At 44.7% G+C, this 21,555-nt stretch overlaps 1 protein-coding gene across 3 annotated transcripts in view; it reads left to right on the top strand.

Annotated features, from left to right (window-relative positions):
* Positions 1–15,274, top strand: part of GRB2 (growth factor receptor bound protein 2) — a 48,446-nt gene extending 33,172 nt beyond the window's left edge. For 2 of the 3 annotated variants that reach the window (XM_040435683.1, XM_040435684.1), the window contains 4 exons: positions 12,403–12,500; positions 13,750–13,872; positions 13,956–14,160; positions 14,387–15,274. In XM_040435683.1, the coding sequence (XP_040291617.1) occupies positions 12,403–12,500; positions 13,750–13,872; positions 13,956–14,160; positions 14,387–14,572 (612 nt within the window). In that variant the 3' untranslated portion in view covers positions 14,573–15,274. The remainder of the gene's footprint in view (positions 1–12,402; positions 12,501–13,749; positions 13,873–13,955; positions 14,161–14,386) is intronic. The other variant, XM_040435685.1, reaches the window with a different exon arrangement.
* Positions 15,275–21,555: the final 6,281 nt, after the last annotated feature.

Raw genomic sequence — 21,555 nt, 5'->3', positions numbered from 1 at the left:
GGGACCCCCTCTGGTCAGTTGTTTTAAAAGGCACCAGCGCTCACAGTAGTGCAGCAGCTTTCTCCAGCTTTTCCTAGGCCTGTGATGTCACGTCCATTGGTCGGTCACATGGCCTAGGCCAGGCATGCTCAACCTGCGGCCCTCCAGCTGTTGTAAAACTACAACTCCCACAATTCCCTGCTGTAGGCTGATAGATGCAGGCTGGGAGTTGTAGTTTTGCGACAGCTGGAGGGCCGCAGGTTGAGCCTGCCTGGCCTAGGCGCATCTCAGCCCCATTGAAGTGAATAGGGCTGAGTGCAATACCAAGCACAACTGCTATACAGTGTACGGCGCTGTGCTTGGTGAGCTGATTGGCAAGTTTCCAGGTGTCAGACCCCTACCGATCAGATACTGATGACCTTAACAGTATAAAATACTTAGAATATGCCTTAAAGGCTTTGGCTGTGAACTGTGACTGGACATTCGCGTCCGCCAGTCACCTTGCAGACCGCTATGGCGCGGTTTTGGCCAGCTTAAATGTAGAGGTGAGAAAGGAAAGAGACATCTGTATTTCTAAAGGATGCTGCTGCTCGAAATTCATTGGGTTTCCATGGGACCAGACGGTTCAGATTTCAGCCGCGTCTTCTCGTTGTCGGATAATAACTGGACATCTTCTTTTTTTTCTTTTTTTTCTTTTTTTTTTTGTTATTCTCCGGCCGGCTCTGACTTCCTGCACATTTCGGCATCATTTTACTGTCATTAGCGCGCCGTCGCCTTCTTCTCCGTCCTACTCTATATTTATATATTGATCTCTTCTCTTTCCTCTTCTCCCTCTCGTCCATTAGCCGTCGCAGATTAGGAGCTCTTGGCTTTCTGGCCTGTTTTAAATAATCTCATTTGCGTTATCTCATGCCTGCGTAACTCCATCGAGCCGGGCAGCCTTCTTTATAATAACTAGAGGCATCGTTTATAATCCTTCTCGGCAGCTTAACATTTCATGGTCTTTTTTTATATCTGTGCATAGGGCTAACTTGACCACTCTTGTCTATACATTGCTTTTGCTATGCAGGAAAAAAAAAAACAGTGCGGATAAAACGCGTTAGTGACACCCATACTTTCCCGGTCTCATTTTCCAGCCCAGGTTTGGAGTTGAAAATAATCTGCTTGTCTTGGGCCTAACAGTTTGGTAGCTATGAAAATTGTCCTTAAAGTGGTTGTGCAAGAATGAGGGGCCAGACCTGTAAAGGGAAGACCTGTTGTCCGGACCTGTAAAGGGAAGCTTACTTACCTGCTTCCCGGCGCTGGCTCCCTGCCCCTTCTCTTCCAGGCTTGGGCTGCTCCACTGGGCTCCTTCACTGGTTTGACATCGCCGCAGCCAGTCACTGGCCGCGCTGTTGACCTGCTCCCCTTTACATCATGTAACCATTTGTCATGGGGAGCCGGTTACAGCTGCAGCCAGTGATGTCAAACCGGATGTTTACAGCGAGGGGGTAGAGCATCGCAGGCCTGGAAGAGAAGGAGCAGTGAGCCAGCACTGGGGAGCAGGTAAGTAGGCCTCCCTTTTACAGGTCTGGCCAAGTGGGGGAGTTTGCCAACCCCAACCTCCCCTTTCTTGCACAACCTCTTAAATTAGGCCCCATACAGTGTTGCACCTTAGCACTCTCCCTCTCCCAGCTGCTCCGTTCCAGCACCAAAGCTGAATTCAGCGCTCCTTCCGATCCCTCGGCGTGTAAATATTGAGACAGGCTCACGTGCACCACTGCAGCCATTCATAGCCTGAGTGGTGACATGTTCCCAAAGGGTCTGTCACTACTGGGTCACGTGCCACTTGAGGGCACATCATCATATCGGGTCATGATATTGCTGCATCGGCGCTCGTGACCCCTTAAAATGCCAGGGACTGGAAGGAACACTGTACGGAGCCCCGGCGCTGAAACGGAGCAGCTGGGAGCAGGCGAGTGAATTCGTATTATAGGTGCAACGCTGTAATGCATACAATCTTCAAATCGCTGCGTGAGAATGCACTCGTTCAATGGCCGCTTGGAGATTAAACCACCAGTCTAGTCTATGATGCCTGGCCTTTGTGCAACGTGGCTACGATTTATAATTCTATTTGCCGCTTGTAATCAATCATCATTTGAGGATTTCAAGATTAGTAGCAAATAGTCACACGAGTTAGGCTACTTTCACACTTGCGGCAGTGTGATCCGGCGGGCAGTTCCGTTGTCGGAACTGTCCGCTGATATGCCGCTGACTGAAAGCATTTGTGAGACGGATCCGGATGCGGATCCGTCTCACAAATGCATTGCAAGGACGGATCCGTCTCTCCGCTTGTACATTTTTTTTACATTTTTACCCGTCTGCGCAGGCCGTAAGGACGGATCCGGCATTCAGGCAAGTCTTCAGTTTCATTCGCCGGAGAGAAAACCGTAGCATGCTGCGTTTTTCTCTTTTGCCTGATCAGTCAATTTATAATTGCCATTTTGTACACGTTATCAACGTACGCACAGTGCCATACGTTTTTTAGTGGCCGTGCCAAGTACTGCAGCTCAGTCCCATTCACTTTTTCCAGAAACCATGCCGATTTTGTGTTTTGCAGCAGAGCCCAGCTCAAGTGAATAGAGCTCGGATCCAGCCCATAGACGACATTGATGGAAGCTGGCCAGGTACTGGTCACGTATAACAAGCTTAGGGAATATGGCAGTCCTGCTTTGTCCTTGGGCAGATTGGCACAGTGCATCTCACAAGAAAGGCCTCAATGCAAGATCAGCTCCAGTCTAACAAAATTCCCTAGGAGCCATCGGCTCCTAAGCCAAAAATTTTAGCAGCCAAGTGGTACCACTGAAAAATACTTGCTAATAGGGGCTGTCAAACCTAGCCGCGATGTGACCAAAAGCAGCAGGGCCGCACAGATTGCTAATGGAAGCAGTGGGAACCACTTGCAATCAATTAACAACACCAGAGTGGTACCACTTTTTTGTTAGAATTTTCCAGGGACCTGCAGCTCTGGTAGCATCACGACCACTGCTTGGCCGTGGCCGCTATGTGTGACAGCACTCCTAGGGTCCCTGCATGTGGATTACCGCTAAATACCGGACTACATCTGTACTTGCAATTTAAAGGGGTTTTCTAGGCTCCTGATAGATGACCAATCCTCAGAATAGGTCATTTATATCCGATTGGTCTGCCAATCTGCTGTTAAGATCTGATGTGCGCTGATATGAATCAGTTTAGAACAGTTAAAGAGCAACGAGTGGTAATCGTGATCGAAGGTTATGGTTTCACTTTTTTTTAGCTTGAGATTTTTTTTTTTAGGGGGTTCTCCAAATTCTAAGTGGGTTTTAAAAAGCCCTCCACCCAGTGGGACCCGTCAAGATAACCTGATCCCCAACGCCCGATTCTATGTCCAAGGGCCCACTGCTGTCTTTTCATTGCGCTTCAGTTCCCACATGTAAACTACCGTCTTAGACGTGGGACACATGCGCCGCAGCAGCCATTAACTGGCCTCAGCGGCAACGTGTCCCTGAGAGACATGTCACGTGATGCTTGGTGGACATGTCAAATCAACAGTGGCCTCGTCCGTGACAGAAGTTTACACGCAGGGAGATAAACGCAGTGGACCAAGCGAGCCAGAACTGAGCAGTAGGTAAGTATGCTTCCCTTAGCAGGTCCTGCTGCGTGGGTGGTGGAGGGTATTTAAAATGCACTTGAAAGCTAGACAACCCCTATAATGCCCCCCCCCCCCATATGCCAGGGTCCCTCACACAGATTGTACTCCCCGGCACCCGCGTCACTACTGATGCCTGCCGCTGCATCTCCCCGTTGGGGGGGGTTAGGGTTAGACAATAGCAGGTTGCGATGGGAATGAGCCTCCATAGCTTCACCTGCGATGCTAGGGAGGCTCATTCCCGTCGCGTCCTCCTATTGGCTGCAGCACCGAATGGGTGTTGTAGTCAAAGACTTTGTACTGTGTTGGGTTTTGTTTTTTGTTTTTAAACTGTGGCACACCCCTGACGTACTAAAGCAGGGCAGACCAATTGCTTTTTGTCAGAGCCTGCCTTATGAGGGCATATGGACATTACAAGGGGGGGGGGGGGGTGCCACGCTGCTCAGGACTTCTCACAAAGAACATCTGTCTTGCTCTGCTGGATCTATCCACCCATGTGTATTACACGGTCAACCATTCATTTGAACGTCCACCACAGGGAAAATGTATGGTTGGCCTCAGCCAATATTTTCTCTGTCTCTGTACTGGCCGGAATTATCCTAAACCCAGTCCTCAAACTCATGGTGTTGGTTTGGCCTTTGTCCCCAAAGCTCTGGATTGCCCTTGATTTATTTGTGGACCATCCTGGAGATGTCCTCAATCTTTCTCTCTCTTGTCAAGAATTTTCAGGTCATCTGTCTCTCATAGACGTGATCATCGATCGCCATCTGCTTCCTCCTCTCATCTAACACTTCACTTTCTATTTCTGTCTTGGGCAAAAAAATATATATATATCATAAGCATATGATAAATGAGATGACAGATGATGAAGCCTAACAGTCTGTTTTTCTTTTCATTTGAAGGCCCTGAGCCATTTACATTACTTCTCCTGTGTGATAGGCATATGAGAAGTCACCTCTATAGATGCCTGTGATATATATGAAGTGATATATTTGATAGGAGGTCTCTTCTTAAAAAAATATAATAATTCAGGGATCTCCTGACAAGTTTCACAGATTTGCACATAGTTGAAATCTGTTGGTTGCTGCTTGTAGTCTTGACCACCCTCTGTCTTCTCAAGGTGGTCATAGCAGTAGACAAATGTCGGCCAAACCCATCGGAAACTGTGGCTATATCTAATGTGTATGGGGGGGGGGGGGGGGGGGGGGGGGGGGGGGTATTCTGACTCTACTCTGACGGAAGATTTTAGGGGAATGGAGTGGATTTCAACATGTCTAAAGCTTTGTTCTCAATGTAGATAAGCTGCTGCCAAAGGTTTGTGCCTTCAGGTTATTCCCCTCTCTTCAGTGACTACATATATAGTCTTGTAAAAAAAAAAAAAAAAAAAAAAATCCAAATTGTCAATCCTACTCTGAGCGTTGCAGATTTCGGGTGTGGTGTGTCCTGTTCACACCAAGTTTCAATTTCTAGGGTAAAGTAGAAACCACGCTTCTCCTAACAAATGCAAGTCCGACCACTCCAGGAGATGTCCATACTCCACAATGCAACCAATCACTGTTCAACCAGCGCCTCAAATCACACTTCCACCCGTCTCTCCTGTAAATGGTTAGATAGAGGAGGAAGGGATAGTGAGGCACCGCAGTAGTCCTTCTAAAATCAGCATTTATTATACTCGCAAGATCATAAGAGATACAAGCATATCAAGTGTTTAGACCGGTCTAGCGCCTGACCCGGGTTTCACCTTTGCTTGGTCAGGGGCGTACGTCTCACCTTTCGGGGGAGTATATTTTATACACACATGGGAGTTACGCCTCCCTCTAAAACATCTCATCCACAAATATATTCTAATTTCAATAAAACATATCCATAAATAAACAGTCATCATTCTTACACTCAAAAGGATTAAAAACATGAACTATTAATTAAATCTATCCATCTCCGCTTGTACTATCGCTGCATAGGTCAATCAATGGAAGACCGCTTTCACTTCCCCTTCGTGGTCACACACGGCCAATAAAGAGTTACTACTACAATCCATTCATAAGGCCCAGGTATTTTTCCTTCTCGGATAAGATTACATTATTATCATCATGATCATTCCTATACTCCACTTCCTTAATCCTCAATTTATATAATCATTTTGTACGATAATCCTCAGTTACCTTCAAATATTTTTTATGTTTTTTCGCTTCCAGTTTCCAAACATTTTTTTGACAAGCCAGGGATAATTCACCATAATCCTTTAAGTTTTTAAATTTAAAATTTGTGGAGAATGATATTTTGAAAACCAAGACCTCTTATAAACCTACCGACGTAAATGCATATATAGACCTCACGAGTTGCCACCATGGTCCGTGGATTAAGAATATCCCGAAGGGTCAATTTATAAGAATGAATCCGAGGTAGAGACCTATAGGGAACAAGGTGATAATACAAGAGTGGTTTTTGGAAAAGGGATATTGAAAGAAGGACTTTGAGGAGTGTAGGAAGGAAGGATCCACCGGCCATACGGAGACACAAAGTAAAAATGAGAAGGATTTTAGATTCTCCTTGATTACTCGATTTAATTGTAGTGTGGGGTCAATAAAGAATGCTATAAAGAAGAACTGGTCAGTACTTAGAAATGACCCTGTTTTGGGAGCAGCTTTTCCAGCCCATCCAGATATTATTTTAGGAAGGCACCTAATATAAAAGATCATCTTGTGCATAGTTGTTTATCCACAAAAAAGGTGTTCGAAAACATGTGTTTACATGGTGTGGATTCTGTCTGCCGTGTAAAAATGGCCTGATAAAAGAGAGGAGACGCAATATTGTGGAGGTGGTATCTGACAGTGATGGTGGAAAGTTTAGGATTGAAGGTGAACTAACCTGTGAGTCGTCTATATGCTGGAGTGCCCTTGTGGACTCCAGTATGTAGGACGAACCCTGAGAAAGTTAAAGACGAGGGTACAGGAACATGTTCGGAATATAAAGAAGGGGCTCGAGACGCAGCACATTTCCAGAGTACATAGGAAGGATCCATCAGGTCTAAAATTTGTGGGATTGGAATGAGTGGTAAACAAATGGCGGGGGGAGGATCCCATCACCAAGATAAATCGCTGCGAGAGTGGATTTACAAACTAGGCACCCTGCAGCCCTCTGGGCTAAATATGGAATTTGACCTGAAACCGTGCCTAACATGCATTATGTGAGGAGGGTACTGGAGTAGCTGCACTAACCCGAAATTATGGTATAATGTCCCTATGAATGAATGGTGTGAAGCGCTAAACTTAGGCTTGATGATAACACGCTCACATCAATGGTACTATAGTAGTAACCATTGATTGGATGTTCTAGTCATGTGACCAAGAAGGGGAGGTGAAGTGGGCCTTATGAATGGATTGTAGTAGTAGCTGTTTATTGGCCGTGTGTGGCCACTTGACCACGAAGGGGAAGTGAAAGCGGTCTTCCATTGATTGACCTATGCAGCGATAGTACAAGCGGAGATGGATAGATTGTATTAATAGTCCTCTTTTTTTATTTTTTATCCTTTTGACTGTAAGAATGATGACGTTTTTTTTTATGGATATGTTTTATTTAAATTAGAATATATATGTGGATGAGATGTTTTAGAGGGAGGCGTAACTCCCATGTGTGTAATAAAATATACGCCCCCGAAAGGTGGGACGTACGCCCCTGACCAAGCGAAGGTGAAACCCGGGTCAGGCGCTAGACGGGAGACCGGTCTAAACACTTGATATGCTTGTATCTCTTATGATCTTGAGTATAATAAATGCTGATTTTAGAAGGACTACTGCGGTGCCTCACTATCCCTTCCTCCTCTATCTAACCATTTACAGGAGAGACGGGTGGAAGTTCTTATGTGTATGGCCTCCAATGTTCTTCTGAGAAACACCATCCCCTTTTTTAATATGGTGACTTTCTGGCATGCTGGGCCTAAACTTGACCACTCATGGAGGGGCACGTGACCAGACCCATCCGTCAGCAGCCATCTGGTACTGCACATGCGCTAGTTTCCCATGCCATGTGCGGTGCTATTCAGTGGCGGACGCTGATGGACAGGCCTGATCATGTACCAGTCCATCAGCGGCCATGTTTAGGACCAAGCATGCCATACAGTAATGTAATGTAAGTGGCTTATCATGCACCTTCCATCAGATCTATGAAAATAATGATAATGTGGCTAACCCCTTTGAGGCTGGAGATAATAAGCATAAGACGCTAGCAGCTATCACCCCCGAACAGTCATGCTGGTACCGGATGAGCAGGAGTATTTGCTGTGGGATTATCCCCAGCGAGGCTCCTCTCCCAGTGCTTACCTCCGGGGTAAACAAGGCTTAGACATGTTTAAATCTAGCATAGCCCGATTCTTGATTCCCAGTCGAGCAGGCGCTGTGCATAATAAACATCTGCAGAATATCATTGATGTAACAGTACTGTACATACAGCATGCACGTAACGTACATCACCCAGACTACAAGGCCCCATGTGCTTTATTTAAAGGGCATCTGTCAGCAGATTTATTCCTATGAAACTGACTTGACCTGAAAACATCATAACGCCTGGCCCTGTCAATCAAAATTGAGAGGGCGCGGCAGTTGCAGAGAGAGCAGAGCCTTTAGGTGTAACGGCAACGCCCTCGTTGCTCCAAAGGGTTCATGTGCATGTATTAAAGGGTAACTGTCATATACACTGCGTGCAGAATTATTAGGCAAATGAGTATTTTGACCACATCATCCTCTTTATGCATGTTGTCTTACTCCAAGCTGTATAGGCTCAAAAGCCTACTACCAATTAAGCATATTAGGTGATGTGCATCTCTGTAATGAGAAGGGGTGTGGTCTAATGACATCAACACCCTATATTAGGTGTGCATAATTATTTGGCAACTTCCTTTCCTTTGGCAAAATGGGTCAAAAGAAGGACTTGACAGGCTCAGAAAAGTCAAAAATAGTGAGATATCTTGCAGAGGGATGCAGCACTCTTAAAATTGCAAAGCTTCTGAAGCGTGATCATCGAACAATCAAGCGTTTCATCCAAAATAGTCAACAGGGTCGCAAGAAGCGTGTGGAAAAACCAAGGCGCAAAATAACTGCCCATGAACTGAGAAAAGTCAAGCGTGCAGCTGCCAAGATGCCACTTGCCACCAGTTTGGCCATATTTCAGAGCTGCAACATCACTGGAGTGCCCAAAAGCACAAGGTGTGCAATACTGAGAGACATGGCCAAGGTAAGAAAGGCTGAAAGACGACCACCACTGAACAAGACACACAAGCTGAAACGTCAAGACTGGGCCAAGAAATATCTCAAGACTGATTTTTCTAAGGTTTTATGGACTGATGAAATGAGAGTGAGTCTTGATGGGCCAGATGGATGGGCCCGTGGCTGGATTGGTAAAGGGCAGAGAGCTCCAGTCCGACTCAGACGCCAGCAAGGTGGAGGTGGAGTACTGGTTTGGGCTGGTATCATCAAAGATGAGCTTGTGGGGCCTTTTCGGGTTGAGGATGGAGTCAAGCTCAACTCCCAGTCCTACTGCCAGTTTCTGGAAGACACCTTCTTCAAGCAGTGGTACAGGAAGAAGTCTGCATCCTTCAAGTAAAACATGATTTTCATGCAGGACAATGCTCCATCACACGCGTCCAAGTACTCCACAGCGTGGCTGGCAAGAAAGGGTATAAAAGAAGAAAATCTAATGACATGGCCTCCTTGTTCACCTGATCTGAACCCCATTGAGAACCTGTGGTCCATCATCAAATGTGAGATTTACAAGGAGGAAAAACAGTACACCTCTCTGAACAGTGTCTGGGAGGCTGTGGTGGTTGCTGCTGCACGCAATGTTGATGGTGAACAGATCAAAACACTGACAGAATCCATGGATGGCAGGCTTTTGAGTGTCCTTGAAAAGAAAGGTGGCTATATTGGTCACTGATTTGTTTTTGTTTTGTTTTTGAATGTCAGAAATATTTGTGAATGTTGTGAATGTTGAGATGTTATATTGGTTTCACTGGTAAAAAAAAATAATTGAAATGGGTATATATTTGTTTTTTGTTAAGTTGCCTAATAATTATGCACAGTAATAGTCACCTGCACACACAGATATCCCCCTAAAATAGCTAAAACTAAAAACAAACTAAAAACTACTTCCAAAAATATTCAGCTTTGATATTAATGAGTTTTTTGGGTTCATTGAGAACATGGTTGTTGTTCAATAATAAAATTAATCCTCAAAAATACAACTTGCCTAATAATTCTGCACTCCCTGTATATATATATTTTTTTTTTTATGTAGTTGGATTGGTCTGACTAAGTTTACCTTAGTTCCCTAGTTAATACTTTTGTATAGGTATTGAATTACCTAGTAATTGCAGCATGTTCTTTCCTCCCCCAGGCATTTCAGTTGTGCGGCTAAAACAGCGTTGCTACATGTCCTCCGTCTCCTATCTTCTATATACAGAGGACGTAGTAGTGGGCAGTCCTGAACGCTGCGTGCGCGCTCCCGTCGGACCAGGATAGTACCGATATTCGCGATAAAAATTAGCGATTTTGAATATTCGCGATAAAAGTTCGCAATTACTCAGGAGGAAGAGGGCGTGTTTAAGTCTGGAGAAAGCCGATTGGTTGGGGTGAGGCTGCGCGTTTCCGAGATGAGCCGAATGAATTCTGGGTAGTTAGGGAGGGAGGTCTTAGCCTCAGTGTAAGGGCATCGGCGGCCATCTTGAGAAGATAGTAAGAAAGAAGTCTTGTGAGGAGCGGTTGCTATGGACGGAATCTTATTAAACAACTGGTATTTGAACACAATAATTTGTGATTATGGATTATCAACACAGCAGCAACAACAACATATATAAAAACTGAATTTTCAGTGAAAATATGACAGTTATCCTTTTAAAACATCCTTTTTCTCAGCAATGCGGGCACATACAGGGAGTGCAGAATTATTAGGCAAGTTGTATTTTTGAGGATTAATTTTATTATTGAACAACAACCATGTTCTCAATGAACCCAAAAAACTCATTAATATCAAAGCTGAATATTTTTGGAAGTAGTTTTTAGTTTGTTTTTAGTTTTAGCTATTTTAGGGGGATATCTGTGTGTGCAGGTGACTATTACTGTGCATAATTATTAGGCAACTTAACAAAAAAAACAAATATATACCCATTTCAATTATTTATTTTTACCAGTGAAACCAATATAACATCTCAACATTCACAAATATACATTTCTGACATTCAAAAACAAAACAAAAACAAATCAGTGACCAATATAGCCACCTTTCTTTGCAAGGACACTCAAAAGCCTGCCATCCATGGATTCTGTCAGTGTTTTGATCTGTTCACCATCAACATTGCGTGCAGCAGCAACCACAGCCTCCCAGACACTGTTCAGAGAGGTGTACTGTTTTCCCTCCTTGTAAATCTCACATTTGATGATGGACCACAGGTTCTCAATGGGGTTCAGATCAGGTGAACAAGGAGGCCATGTCATTAGATTTTCTTCTTTTATACCCTTTCTTGCCAGCCACGCTGTGGAGTACTTGGACGCGTGTGATGGAGCATTGTCCTGCATGAAAATCATGTTTTTCTTGAAGGATGCAGACTTCTTCCTGTACCACTGCTTGAAGAAGGTGTCTTCCAGAAACTGGCAGTAGGACTGGGAGTTGAGCTTGACTCCATCCTTAACCCCACAAGCTCATCTTTGATGATACCAGCCCAAACCAGTACTCCACCTCCACCTTGCTGGCGTCTGAGTCGGACTGGAGCTCTCTGCCCTTTACCAATCCAGCCACGGGCCCATCCATCTGGCCCATCAAGACTCACTCTCATTTCATCAGTCCATAAAACCTTAGAAAAATCAGTCTTGAGATATTTCTTGGCCCAGTCTTGACGTTTCAGCTTGTGTGTCTTGTTCAGTGGTGGTCGTCTTTCAGCCTTTCTCACCTTGGCCATGTCTCTGAGTATTGCACACCTTGTGCTTTTGGGCACTCCAGTGATGTTGCAGCTCTGAAATATGGCCAAACTGGTGGCAAGTGGCATCTTGGCAGCTGCACGCTTGACTTTTCTCAGTTCATGGGCAGTTATTTTGCGCCTTGGTTTTTCCACACGCTTCTTGCGACCCTGTTGACTATTTTGAATGAAACGCTTGATTGTTCGATGATCACGCTTCAGAAGCTTTGCAATTTTAAGAGTGCTGCATCCCTCTGCAACATATCTCACTATTTTTGACTTTTCTGAGCCTGTCAAGTCCTTCTTTTGACCCATTTTGCCAAAGGAAAGGAAGTTGCCTAATAATTATGCACACCTAATATAGGGTGTTGATGTCATTAGACCACACCCCTTCTCATTACAGAGATGCACATCACCTAATATGCTTAATTGGTAGTAGGCTTTCGAGCCTATACAGCTTGGAGTAAGACAACATGCATAAAGAGGATGATGTGGTCAAAATACTCATTTGCCTAATAATTCTTCACTCCCTGTATGAACATGGGACCAACACAGATGCCTTCAGCTGCCAAGTGCACATGTAACAGGTCAGCCAGTGTCATAGGTACAAATACTGCTGACAGATGCCATTTAACGCAATCTTCTGACATTTGTCTGAGTATTGTCAGTTATGCCGTAAACTGTGCTGGCGCGCTGCTGTACTGGGGACAGTAACCTGCAAAGCTTAAAAATCTGTACTGATCTTGTAGTATTAGGATCATTTATATTGTGTAAAGCAGCTTCCCGACCACTGATCTGTCTGTGCCAATTGCAGGTGTTGAATGAAGAATGTGACCAAAACTGGTACAAAGCAGAGCTCAACGGCAAGGATGGATTTATTCCCAAAAACTACATAGAAATGAAACCACATCCGTGAGTATATTGTTTGTTTGGGGAGCTCGGGGAAGGCGTTCCATGAAAGTAATGAGCGAGAGCCTGTACTATGCTTCTAGGCTCATTACTTGTATATTACAATTCAGGCCAGCAGGTGGCAGCACTGTATAGTAATATACCGGTAGCAATCTATGTGTAGGGTAATGGATAATATTCCATTACTCTATACAAATTGAAATCTAATGATTGCATTTTGGGATCCACTTGGGGGCCTAAAAAAAAAAAAGTTTAAAAGATTTTAAAAAAAGCTATAAAAATTCTAATCACCCCCTTCCCCAAAATAAAATAAACAATAAAAATTACACATCGTAGGCATGCGTACTAAATAGCCCATACTATTAAAATATAAAAAAATCTTATCCTATACGGTGAATGGTGTAACAGAAAAAATATGTTTTTTATCACTCCACCTTCCCAAAAAAGTTAGATAAAAAGTGGTATCAATAGAAATTACAGATCATCCTGCAAAAAGTGAGCCCTCGCACAGCTCTGGCGACATAACAAAAAAAAGTTATGAGGGTCAGAATATGGCGATGAAAAGAAAAAAACATATTTTCAAAACGTTATTTTTTATCAGTATTAAAACACAGAAAAAACTATACAATAATAGTTTCGCTGTAATCGTATTGACCTAGAGAATGAGGAGCAAATGTTTTTTGGGGGAGGACCCGTATGCGGAACCATTCACTTCAATGGGTCTGCAAAACAAAAAAAAAAAAAACGCATTCAGTTTCCATGAGTCCACATGGCCGTTCCGCAAAAAAATAGAACATGTCCTAAAGACATTGTTACAATGGATCCGCAAAAAAACAGATGCCATATGGATGTCCCATGGACGTCATCCTTATTTCTTGCGGATCGTGTTTTGCAGACTGCAAAATACATACGGTCGTGTGCATGAGTCCTAATTCCCAGGTAACCCCTTTAAGTATATGCCCATGACTTCTTTCCTAGATAGAAGAAGAGAGAGTTTGGGCCTCCAGCAATCAGACATTTATCTAACCCGTGGCACCATGTGGGCTTCAGGTCCTGCTCCCAGCTGCTTTCCCCACCAGGATTTGCCACACCAGACAACCATACTTACATGGCCATCAATTTGCCACCTGCGGCAGTTCTGCCCATCATTAGGGATTTGGGGGATCAAACACCCACCCTTCATACATCCTAACGGACAGGCCATCAGGTGAATCGTTTTTTAGTTTCTAATCTGCTTCTCCATCTTCTACAGGTGGTTTTTTGGCAAAATCCCACGTGCCAAAGCAGAGGAGATGCTCGGGAAGCAGAGACACGACGGTGCCTTTTTGATTCGAGAAAGTGAAAGTGCTCCAGGGGACTTCTCTCTGTCAGTCAAGTAAGTCGCTCTTAATGGTCGTGTCAACAGATCCTAGTCTGCGCCCTGTAGGTTCCCCTATAAAGCTGTCGCTTCTCTTGCAGGTTTGGCAATGATGTCCAACATTTCAAGGTCCTGCGGGACGGCGCAGGGAAATATTTCTTGTGGGTTGTAAAGTTTAACTCCCTGAATGAGCTGGTGGACTACCATCGGTCCACGTCTGTGTCTCGGAACCAGCAGATCTTCTTACGTGACATCGAGCAGGTGCCACAGGTACACGGGGGAGACAGAGCCACAAGTTTACCACAGGTATATAGAGGGGGGAATCTAGGAGAGAGACTGTTCCGCAGATTTGAGAGGTGTATCTGTGTCTATTCTGCCAAGGTATTTAAGGTGTGCTTAAAGCTCGCTGGTGGACGTTAGATTCTTCTCTTCAATAACATATCTGCATTTACAGTCCTGTGTCATATTGTATGGACAGCATTACTGTAGAAGTGGACCTACCTCTGACCTTTTTTAACATTTTCCTTAACAGCAACCTACCTACGTTCAGGCACTGTTTGACTTTGACCCCCAGGAAGATGGGGAACTTGGATTTCGACGAGGAGACTTCATCCAGGTGGTAGACAACTCAGACCCCAACTGGTGGAAAGGCACATGTCACGGGCAGACCGGCATGTTTCCACGCAACTACGTGACACCCGTCAACCGCAATCTGTAACTAGAGCCTTCACCGGACCAGGAGCCAAGAAGGAGCACAGGCAGACTCACCTGGGAGGGATTGACTAGGACGCCAATTGGAGCATACAGATTGACTTTTTTGGGATGAATGGGCACATGGATGACCAAAATAGAAGAGCATGGACAGACTACTGACAGGCCAGGGAGCACCATATAATAGCCCACAGATTCAAAGAACCAGTGTTAAATAAAAAAAAAAGACCGGACACGGGGTTAAAAAATAGGGTAGGGATCTTTTTTACACTGACGGGTAGAGATGCGGCTGAGGGGAAAACAAACAAGAAGACACTTAGAGAAATGTACGCGACACATAGGCTTTCTCGGTTGTCTGTCTGTGCTGTATGCAGTTACTTCTTGCGAGTGGGATGACCATTTGGCTCCGCATGGAACTATTTTGGCCGGGGAAGAGGGGGGTGGGCAAGTTGGGACGTTTCAGGCTCACTGGGAGGGAGTGATGATTCCCGGGTATTTGATTTAGAATGCCAAAATTTACCTATAAATTAAACAGGAAACGAGAGACTTTTTGTTTTCTTAACTTAACAGATCCCCATTACTGCTGCTGTTCCTCCTTTATTCCACTTCTTTCCACAATTTTTTATTTTTTTCCTGTTGACCATGCATGTGTGTTTGCAAAGCAATTCAATACAACACGCACCTGTAAAATAAAATGTACAAAATCCGACCATTTTTTCTCTCTATGCAAATCACTGGCTTCTGGTGTGTTGGCAGGGAACACAAAAATCAACATCTCAAGGGGACGGCAGCCATAATCTCTTCAGCAGGCAAATCATTTTCCCGTTTTCCACCCCCCTTCCATTCCTGTACTCCTTGCAGATGGAAATCGCTCCAAGACTTTACGGATAGAGCTCTGATAAAGGGAAGGCTGCACTACAACTATATAGCATATGTATGTCTCATTTACGCTTCCTTGTGCGTTTAGCGATCTTATGATTTGGATTACACAGATAGGCAATCAGGAAGAGGAGAGGGGGGGAAAAAAAGGGAACTCCGTCCTGTACGAGGCGACGCATGCAAATCACGAGCTGTCCAGAGTCCACGTTCTTCACCTTTAAGGCTCCATGTTGTAACGATACAAGTGCCAATGTACGAGCAAGGGCTGGGATTTCATGTTTGGCCTTGATGCAGCCACGCTAACCCTCTGCGAGGGGCTGTGGAGGAACCGAGCGCCTGTGCTTTAAACTACAAAATCTTACTACTAGGAAATCGGGTAAGAGAACTAACCTAACAGCGATTACAGTCTACAGGGCAGACTCAGTATCGTTCATGAAATCCCTACAGTACACGCGTAATGGCTCTTTCTGCCCCTTACTTTTGACACTCTGTGTCTTGGCCCTTCCTAGTCTGCTTCCTTCAGGCCTAAGCGAAAAAGGTTAGGAACGCACTGGGACCATATGATTGTGTATTTGGGGATTTGTGTATATCCTGCATCCTTTTGCAGATGAATAATGTGTGTGTATATATATATAAAAAAAAAATCAAATCAGTGTTTAAATAATTAAGAACGGCTTCTGTATTTAATCCTCCAATGCATCAATTTGGTAGATAGTTATTAACTGTGAATAATAAAAAAAAAATTCATGTGTATTCTTCATCTGACTGCTAGTGACCTCATTTCATTTTTGGGGATAAGTTATATTAAAATAAAAAAAAATCCATTTGACTATATGATATGCATGAGCGCTTGACAGAATATGCTTTATTTTTACTAATATAGATTATTTTTTTTATATTTTGCAATATGGGGGGACATTTCAGGGGTTGGACAATCCCTTTAAGTAAAATCATAAGTACGTAATGTACTTATGATTTTACTTAAAGGGATTGTCCAACCCCTGAAATGTCCCCCCATAGGCCCGGGCCCCTCACACACAATGTACTTGCCTCCCTCCCCGACACCCGCGTCACTTCTGAAGCCCGCATGGCATCTCCTCATCGTGCAGATGAAAACATCCAGAGTCTGCAGTCAATAGCAGGCGTTGATGAGGCCAAGCCTCCCTAGGCTCGTCACAGCCTACTATTGGCTGCCCCCGACGCCAGTTGTTTTGATCCGTGCGACGGGGAGATGCGGCCGCGCAGACTTCAGAAGTGACGCGGGTGGGGGGGGCAAAGTACATTGTGTGTGAAGGGCCTGGACATATGGAAGGTAATTTCAGAGGTTGGATAACCCCTTTAAAGGGGTTGTCTGGGATTTTGATATTGATGGCCTGCCCTCAGGATAGGTCATCCCTCCATGATCTGTCCGATTTCCAGTATCCCGGCTGTTTGAAGAGGCTGCGGCGTTCCGGTGAACCCTTTGGCCTCTTCACAGCTTACCAAGCACAGCGCCGTTCTTGTTATTGCACCCCAGACCCACTCACTACAATGGAGTTGAGCTGCGTCTAGGTCATGTGACCGATGAACGTGATATCATTGGCCTAGGAAGAGGCTACAGTGCTCACCGGAGCGCCGCTCATCTGCGGGGGTCACTGGAGTCACACCCCCACCAATCAGATAGTCACAAACTATCCTGTGGATAGGCCATCTGTTCTTCCATGAAGACTACTGATCTCGGGATAAGTAATTGCCGGGGGTCAATTACGAGACCAGGGGCCTGTGCTCCCATTTTGAATAGAGTGGCAGAGGCGCACCCTCCATTCAACTTTATGGGGCTGTTGGAGATAGTCGGGCGCTTGTACTTGGCTATCTCTAGCAGCCCCACAGAGCTGAATGGAGTTGCAACATGTATGTGTGACCACCTCTCCATTCAGCTGGGGAGCACGGCCCCCATTCTCGTGATCAGCAGGCTCCCCAGTGGTTGTAACCCCCGCTAATAAGACACTTATCCCTTCTCCTGTGTATGTCTTCATGGGACAACATCCCTTAAAGGGGAGCTGTTACGGCAATGAATTTCATCCTGCTCCTCTCGCATGTAACGGGGTGTTCCCACAGTGGACAGTTATTATCTATCCATAGGTTGGGTGATAAATGTCTGACCACTGGAGGGGGGGGGGGGGGGTCTTGAGCCCCCTGTTGTTCCTTACAACTTATCTGCAGTGAGAAGGTGTGTAAACCGAGCAGTAGTCGAGCATGCGCAGAATGTCTACAGGGATGACGGACATACCCAAGCGCTGTGATTGGTGGTCATCCTCAGCCCTATAGACTTTGAAAGAAACAGTTGTGCGCATCCACCTCTGCCGCTCCATTCAGAGTTCTCACTCCTATTGTGCAGGAAGGAGGAACAGTGGCCCAGAATTCTGTGGTCAGTGGGACACCCCGCAGTCAGAGCTCTGTCACCTACAACCCAGAAATGTAGACCCTTTACTGTTGCGGTTCATTCATATAGCGGTATCGTCTTCCACTGCGCTGTCTAAATCTTCAACAGTAGTATTAAATCTGCCCCATAGTTTTAAGAAACAAGCCAGGCACGGGGAGAAGAGCCTGCTGTGTGTCTTCTCTTCCCTCCTCCATTGACGGCGCTCTCTTTCTTTTTGTATATAGGGAAAGACCTGTCAATCAGGCTGAGCGGGGCAGGAAAAAGCCTCACTGTGGGCTCTTCTCCCCGTGCCCAGATTGTGCCCCCTGTCAACAGCTGAAGCGTCGCAGCTTTTCAGAGTAAGACTACAACCACACATAACAGATTCTCCTGTAGACTTGCAAAGGGGTGAAATTGGCAGTAGACAGTCACAACAGAAATGGTTACCGTGGCCAGAATTACGCAATTTTTCCCCCCTTTGGTGCGTTTAGATGTGATCTACTGAGCTAGTACTGTAAGACGCTGCAGATTTTCTGCACATAAATACTCAGCCGCAAATTGACATCGTATCCACTACGTGTGACCATACGTTATAGACATAACTTTTGGTCATGAAGGAGCCTGTCAGGATTTCTTTCTGCCCGCGGTTTAGACAGCACGAAGAAGATGGGTGACAGTCTCCCTATAAAGGCCCGGAAACACACGTTCACCGTATCCGTTTTTGCGGTCCACAAATTGCGGATCTGCAAAACATGGATCCCGGCTGAGACCCTGACAACATTTTTTTTCCACCTGCAGAAATGTTCTATCCTTGTCCGCAAAACGGACAACAATAGGACATGTTCTATTTCTTTGCAGGGCCGCAGAACAGACCTACGGATGTGGAGGACAGCGCACGGTGTGTTGTTTGCATCCCCATTGAGATGAATGGGTCCACATCTGATCTGCAAAAAATGCGGATTGAATGTGGTCCATAACTACGGCCGTGTACATGAGCCCTTGAGGAGAGGTTCACACAACGGATTTTGACTGTGTCAAAATCCGGCATTTATCCCACAGTTTAGCTCTCTTTAGCAGGCTCCAGTCGTGGTTTTCTGAAGTCTCCTTGCGGTAACTGTGAGTTCTGACAATTAGAATAAAAATTGGGGTGGGAATTTAAAAGGAGTATTCCCACCTTAGACATTTATAGCATATTTATCTCTGGGACCCACACCTATCTCTAGAAGGGTGGTCCTCTGACCTGGCTGCCGCATCCAGGCAGAGAACAGCTGGAGAGATGGCTGCGTATGTTTGGGTCTCTACATGTTCATGGGAGTTATGGACTCAATAAACCTATGGAAACAGATGGTGGATATGTCTGTCTTTTATTTTTATTTTAATTAGTCAGGGTTTTTTCTTTTCATTCTGTAATGTCTATGCTTGTAAGTCTAGGTTCACTCTAGTATTCAGAGCTCCGGCAGGCTAGAGTGAAACTAGCAGCAAAGGCTATGTGCACCTTTTGGGGCAAATTAATTTTTTTATTAGTTCATTGTACTCATTTTGTGCTAAAAATAATTTTTTCAATTGGTCTTTATTTTTTTCTGTACAGAGCTGAGATGCTCTAGTAGCAGACTGTGGAATTCCTCTCTCTTCATCAGTTGGAGAGCTGACGGGCTACTCATCTCTGCTCTCTGACATTATAAACACTCCCTATAGCTCAGTTCTTATCTTACTGATTAAAAGAATGTTGCTTAAATAAGTGCTTATGACCTCTCAGTAGTTTATTAGAGGACCTGCAAAGAAAAAGGGGGTCAGTCAGCACATCCCAAAGTGCAGGTGCACGCCGCCATGGCTAGAGACACACAGAAAAAAAGACAATGCAACAGCACTCTGCAAACCAAATAAAGTACAATAATGCCATAGTAATATAAAATATTCCGGTACTAATGCTACGCTTATTTTGTAAATTTACATACTGTGTGCCAGTCATCTAATAAAACATTTTGTCCAAAATTATTTGGGCCCGTCTACCAAACGTCAAGGCGATCTCTATAAGACGGGAACCTAACACTAAATCCTACCTGTTATGTGCCATAACAGCCACCATAAAATTCAGGGAGTGCAGGTTCCACATGCATGCTGCGTCCACTCTGCTTTTTATCATTTTTGTTGCCAAAATGGCCTCTATTAAATTCAGGGAATGCAGGTACCAACATGCATGCTGAGCCCACTCTATACCTCTCCTGGTGCCAGACGGGTTCCAATGAATGCAATGAGAGTCCACTCTATACCTCTCCTGGTGCCAAAAGGCTTCCAGTAAGTGCAGGGAGAGCAGGCTACAGCTTTAGGCCTCTTGCACACAAACGTATTTTCTTTCCGTGCCCATTTTGTTTTGCGGACCGTATACGGAACCATTAATTTCAATGGGTCCGCAAAAAAAACTTGAAGGTAGTCCGTGTGCATTCCGTTCTTATTCCGCAAAAAAATAGAACATATCCGCATTACGGACAAGGATAGGACTGTTCTATTAGGGGCCAGCTGTTCCGTTCCAAAAAATACGGAATGCACACGGATGTCATCCGTATTTTGTGCGGACCGCAAAATACATACTGTCGTGTGCAAGAGGCTTAAAGCTGTAGTCTGCTCTCCCTGCACTCACTTGGAAGCCTTTTGCCATCAGGAGAGGTATAGAGTGGACTCTCATTACATTCATTGGAGGCCGTCTGGCACCAGGAGAGGTATAGAGTGGGCTCAGCATGCATGTTGGTACCTGCATTCCCTGAATTTAATGGAGGCCATTTTGGCAACAAAAATGATAAAAAGCAGAGTGGACCCATTATGCATGTGGAACCTGCACTCCCTGAATTTTATGGTGGCTGTTATGGCACATAACAGGTAGGATTTAGTGTTAGGCTCCCGTCTCACAGAGATCGCCTTGACGTTTGGCAGACGGGCTCAAATAATTTTGTACAAAATGTATTATTAGATGACCGGCAAAAAGCGAAAGGACCAGTCACAGTTAAAAAAAAAAAAAAACTGTTAACCCTTTGTGACAGAACGGTTCAATATTTAAAAAGAAAAGGCCAATTGAAAATATGATTTTTAGCCAAAAATGAGCAAAATGCAATCATAAAGAAAAATTGCCTCCAAAGTTTACATGGCCTGTAAAGCAGGGGTGCACAACCTGCGGCCCTCGATACCATTCTGTGCGGCCCCCAACCATCTGGTAACAGATATGTATTTCTTTGTCTTGTGGCTGCTCACATGTCTTTTTCATGTATTCTCCCATTAGATGGGAGTACTAGAAGTGTAACTAGACATTTATGATATATACTGTATGTTCAATATGCCAAAAATATAGTATTTCAGTTGGTAGTACCTCTTCTAAGTTTTATTTTCGGCCCTTGGAATTGGTTTAGGCTGACATCGTGGCCCCCAACCAGAAAAGGTTGTGCACTCCTTCTGTAAAGTAATCGATTGTTGCAGTTTTCACATTGGCCACTAGATGTCAGCACAGCAGTTTGCATGTTTATATCCTATTCGTATAGATACAGTCCTGATCAAAAGTTTAAGACCACTTGAAAAATGGCAAAAAATCATATTTAGCATGGCTGGAGCTTAACAAGGTTCCAAGTAGAGCTTCAACATGCAGCAAAAAGAAATGGGAGTGAGACAAAACATTTTTTGAGCATTCAATTTAATGAAAACAATGAATAAACTGAAACAGGCTG

Source organism: Bufo bufo, chromosome 6, assembly GCF_905171765.1.
Source record: "Bufo bufo chromosome 6, aBufBuf1.1, whole genome shotgun sequence".
In the NCBI taxonomy this organism is placed as follows: Eukaryota; Metazoa; Chordata; class Amphibia; order Anura; family Bufonidae; genus Bufo; species Bufo bufo.
The sequence above is the reverse complement of the archived record's forward strand: the minus strand, read 5'-3'. Positions and strand labels throughout refer to the sequence as shown.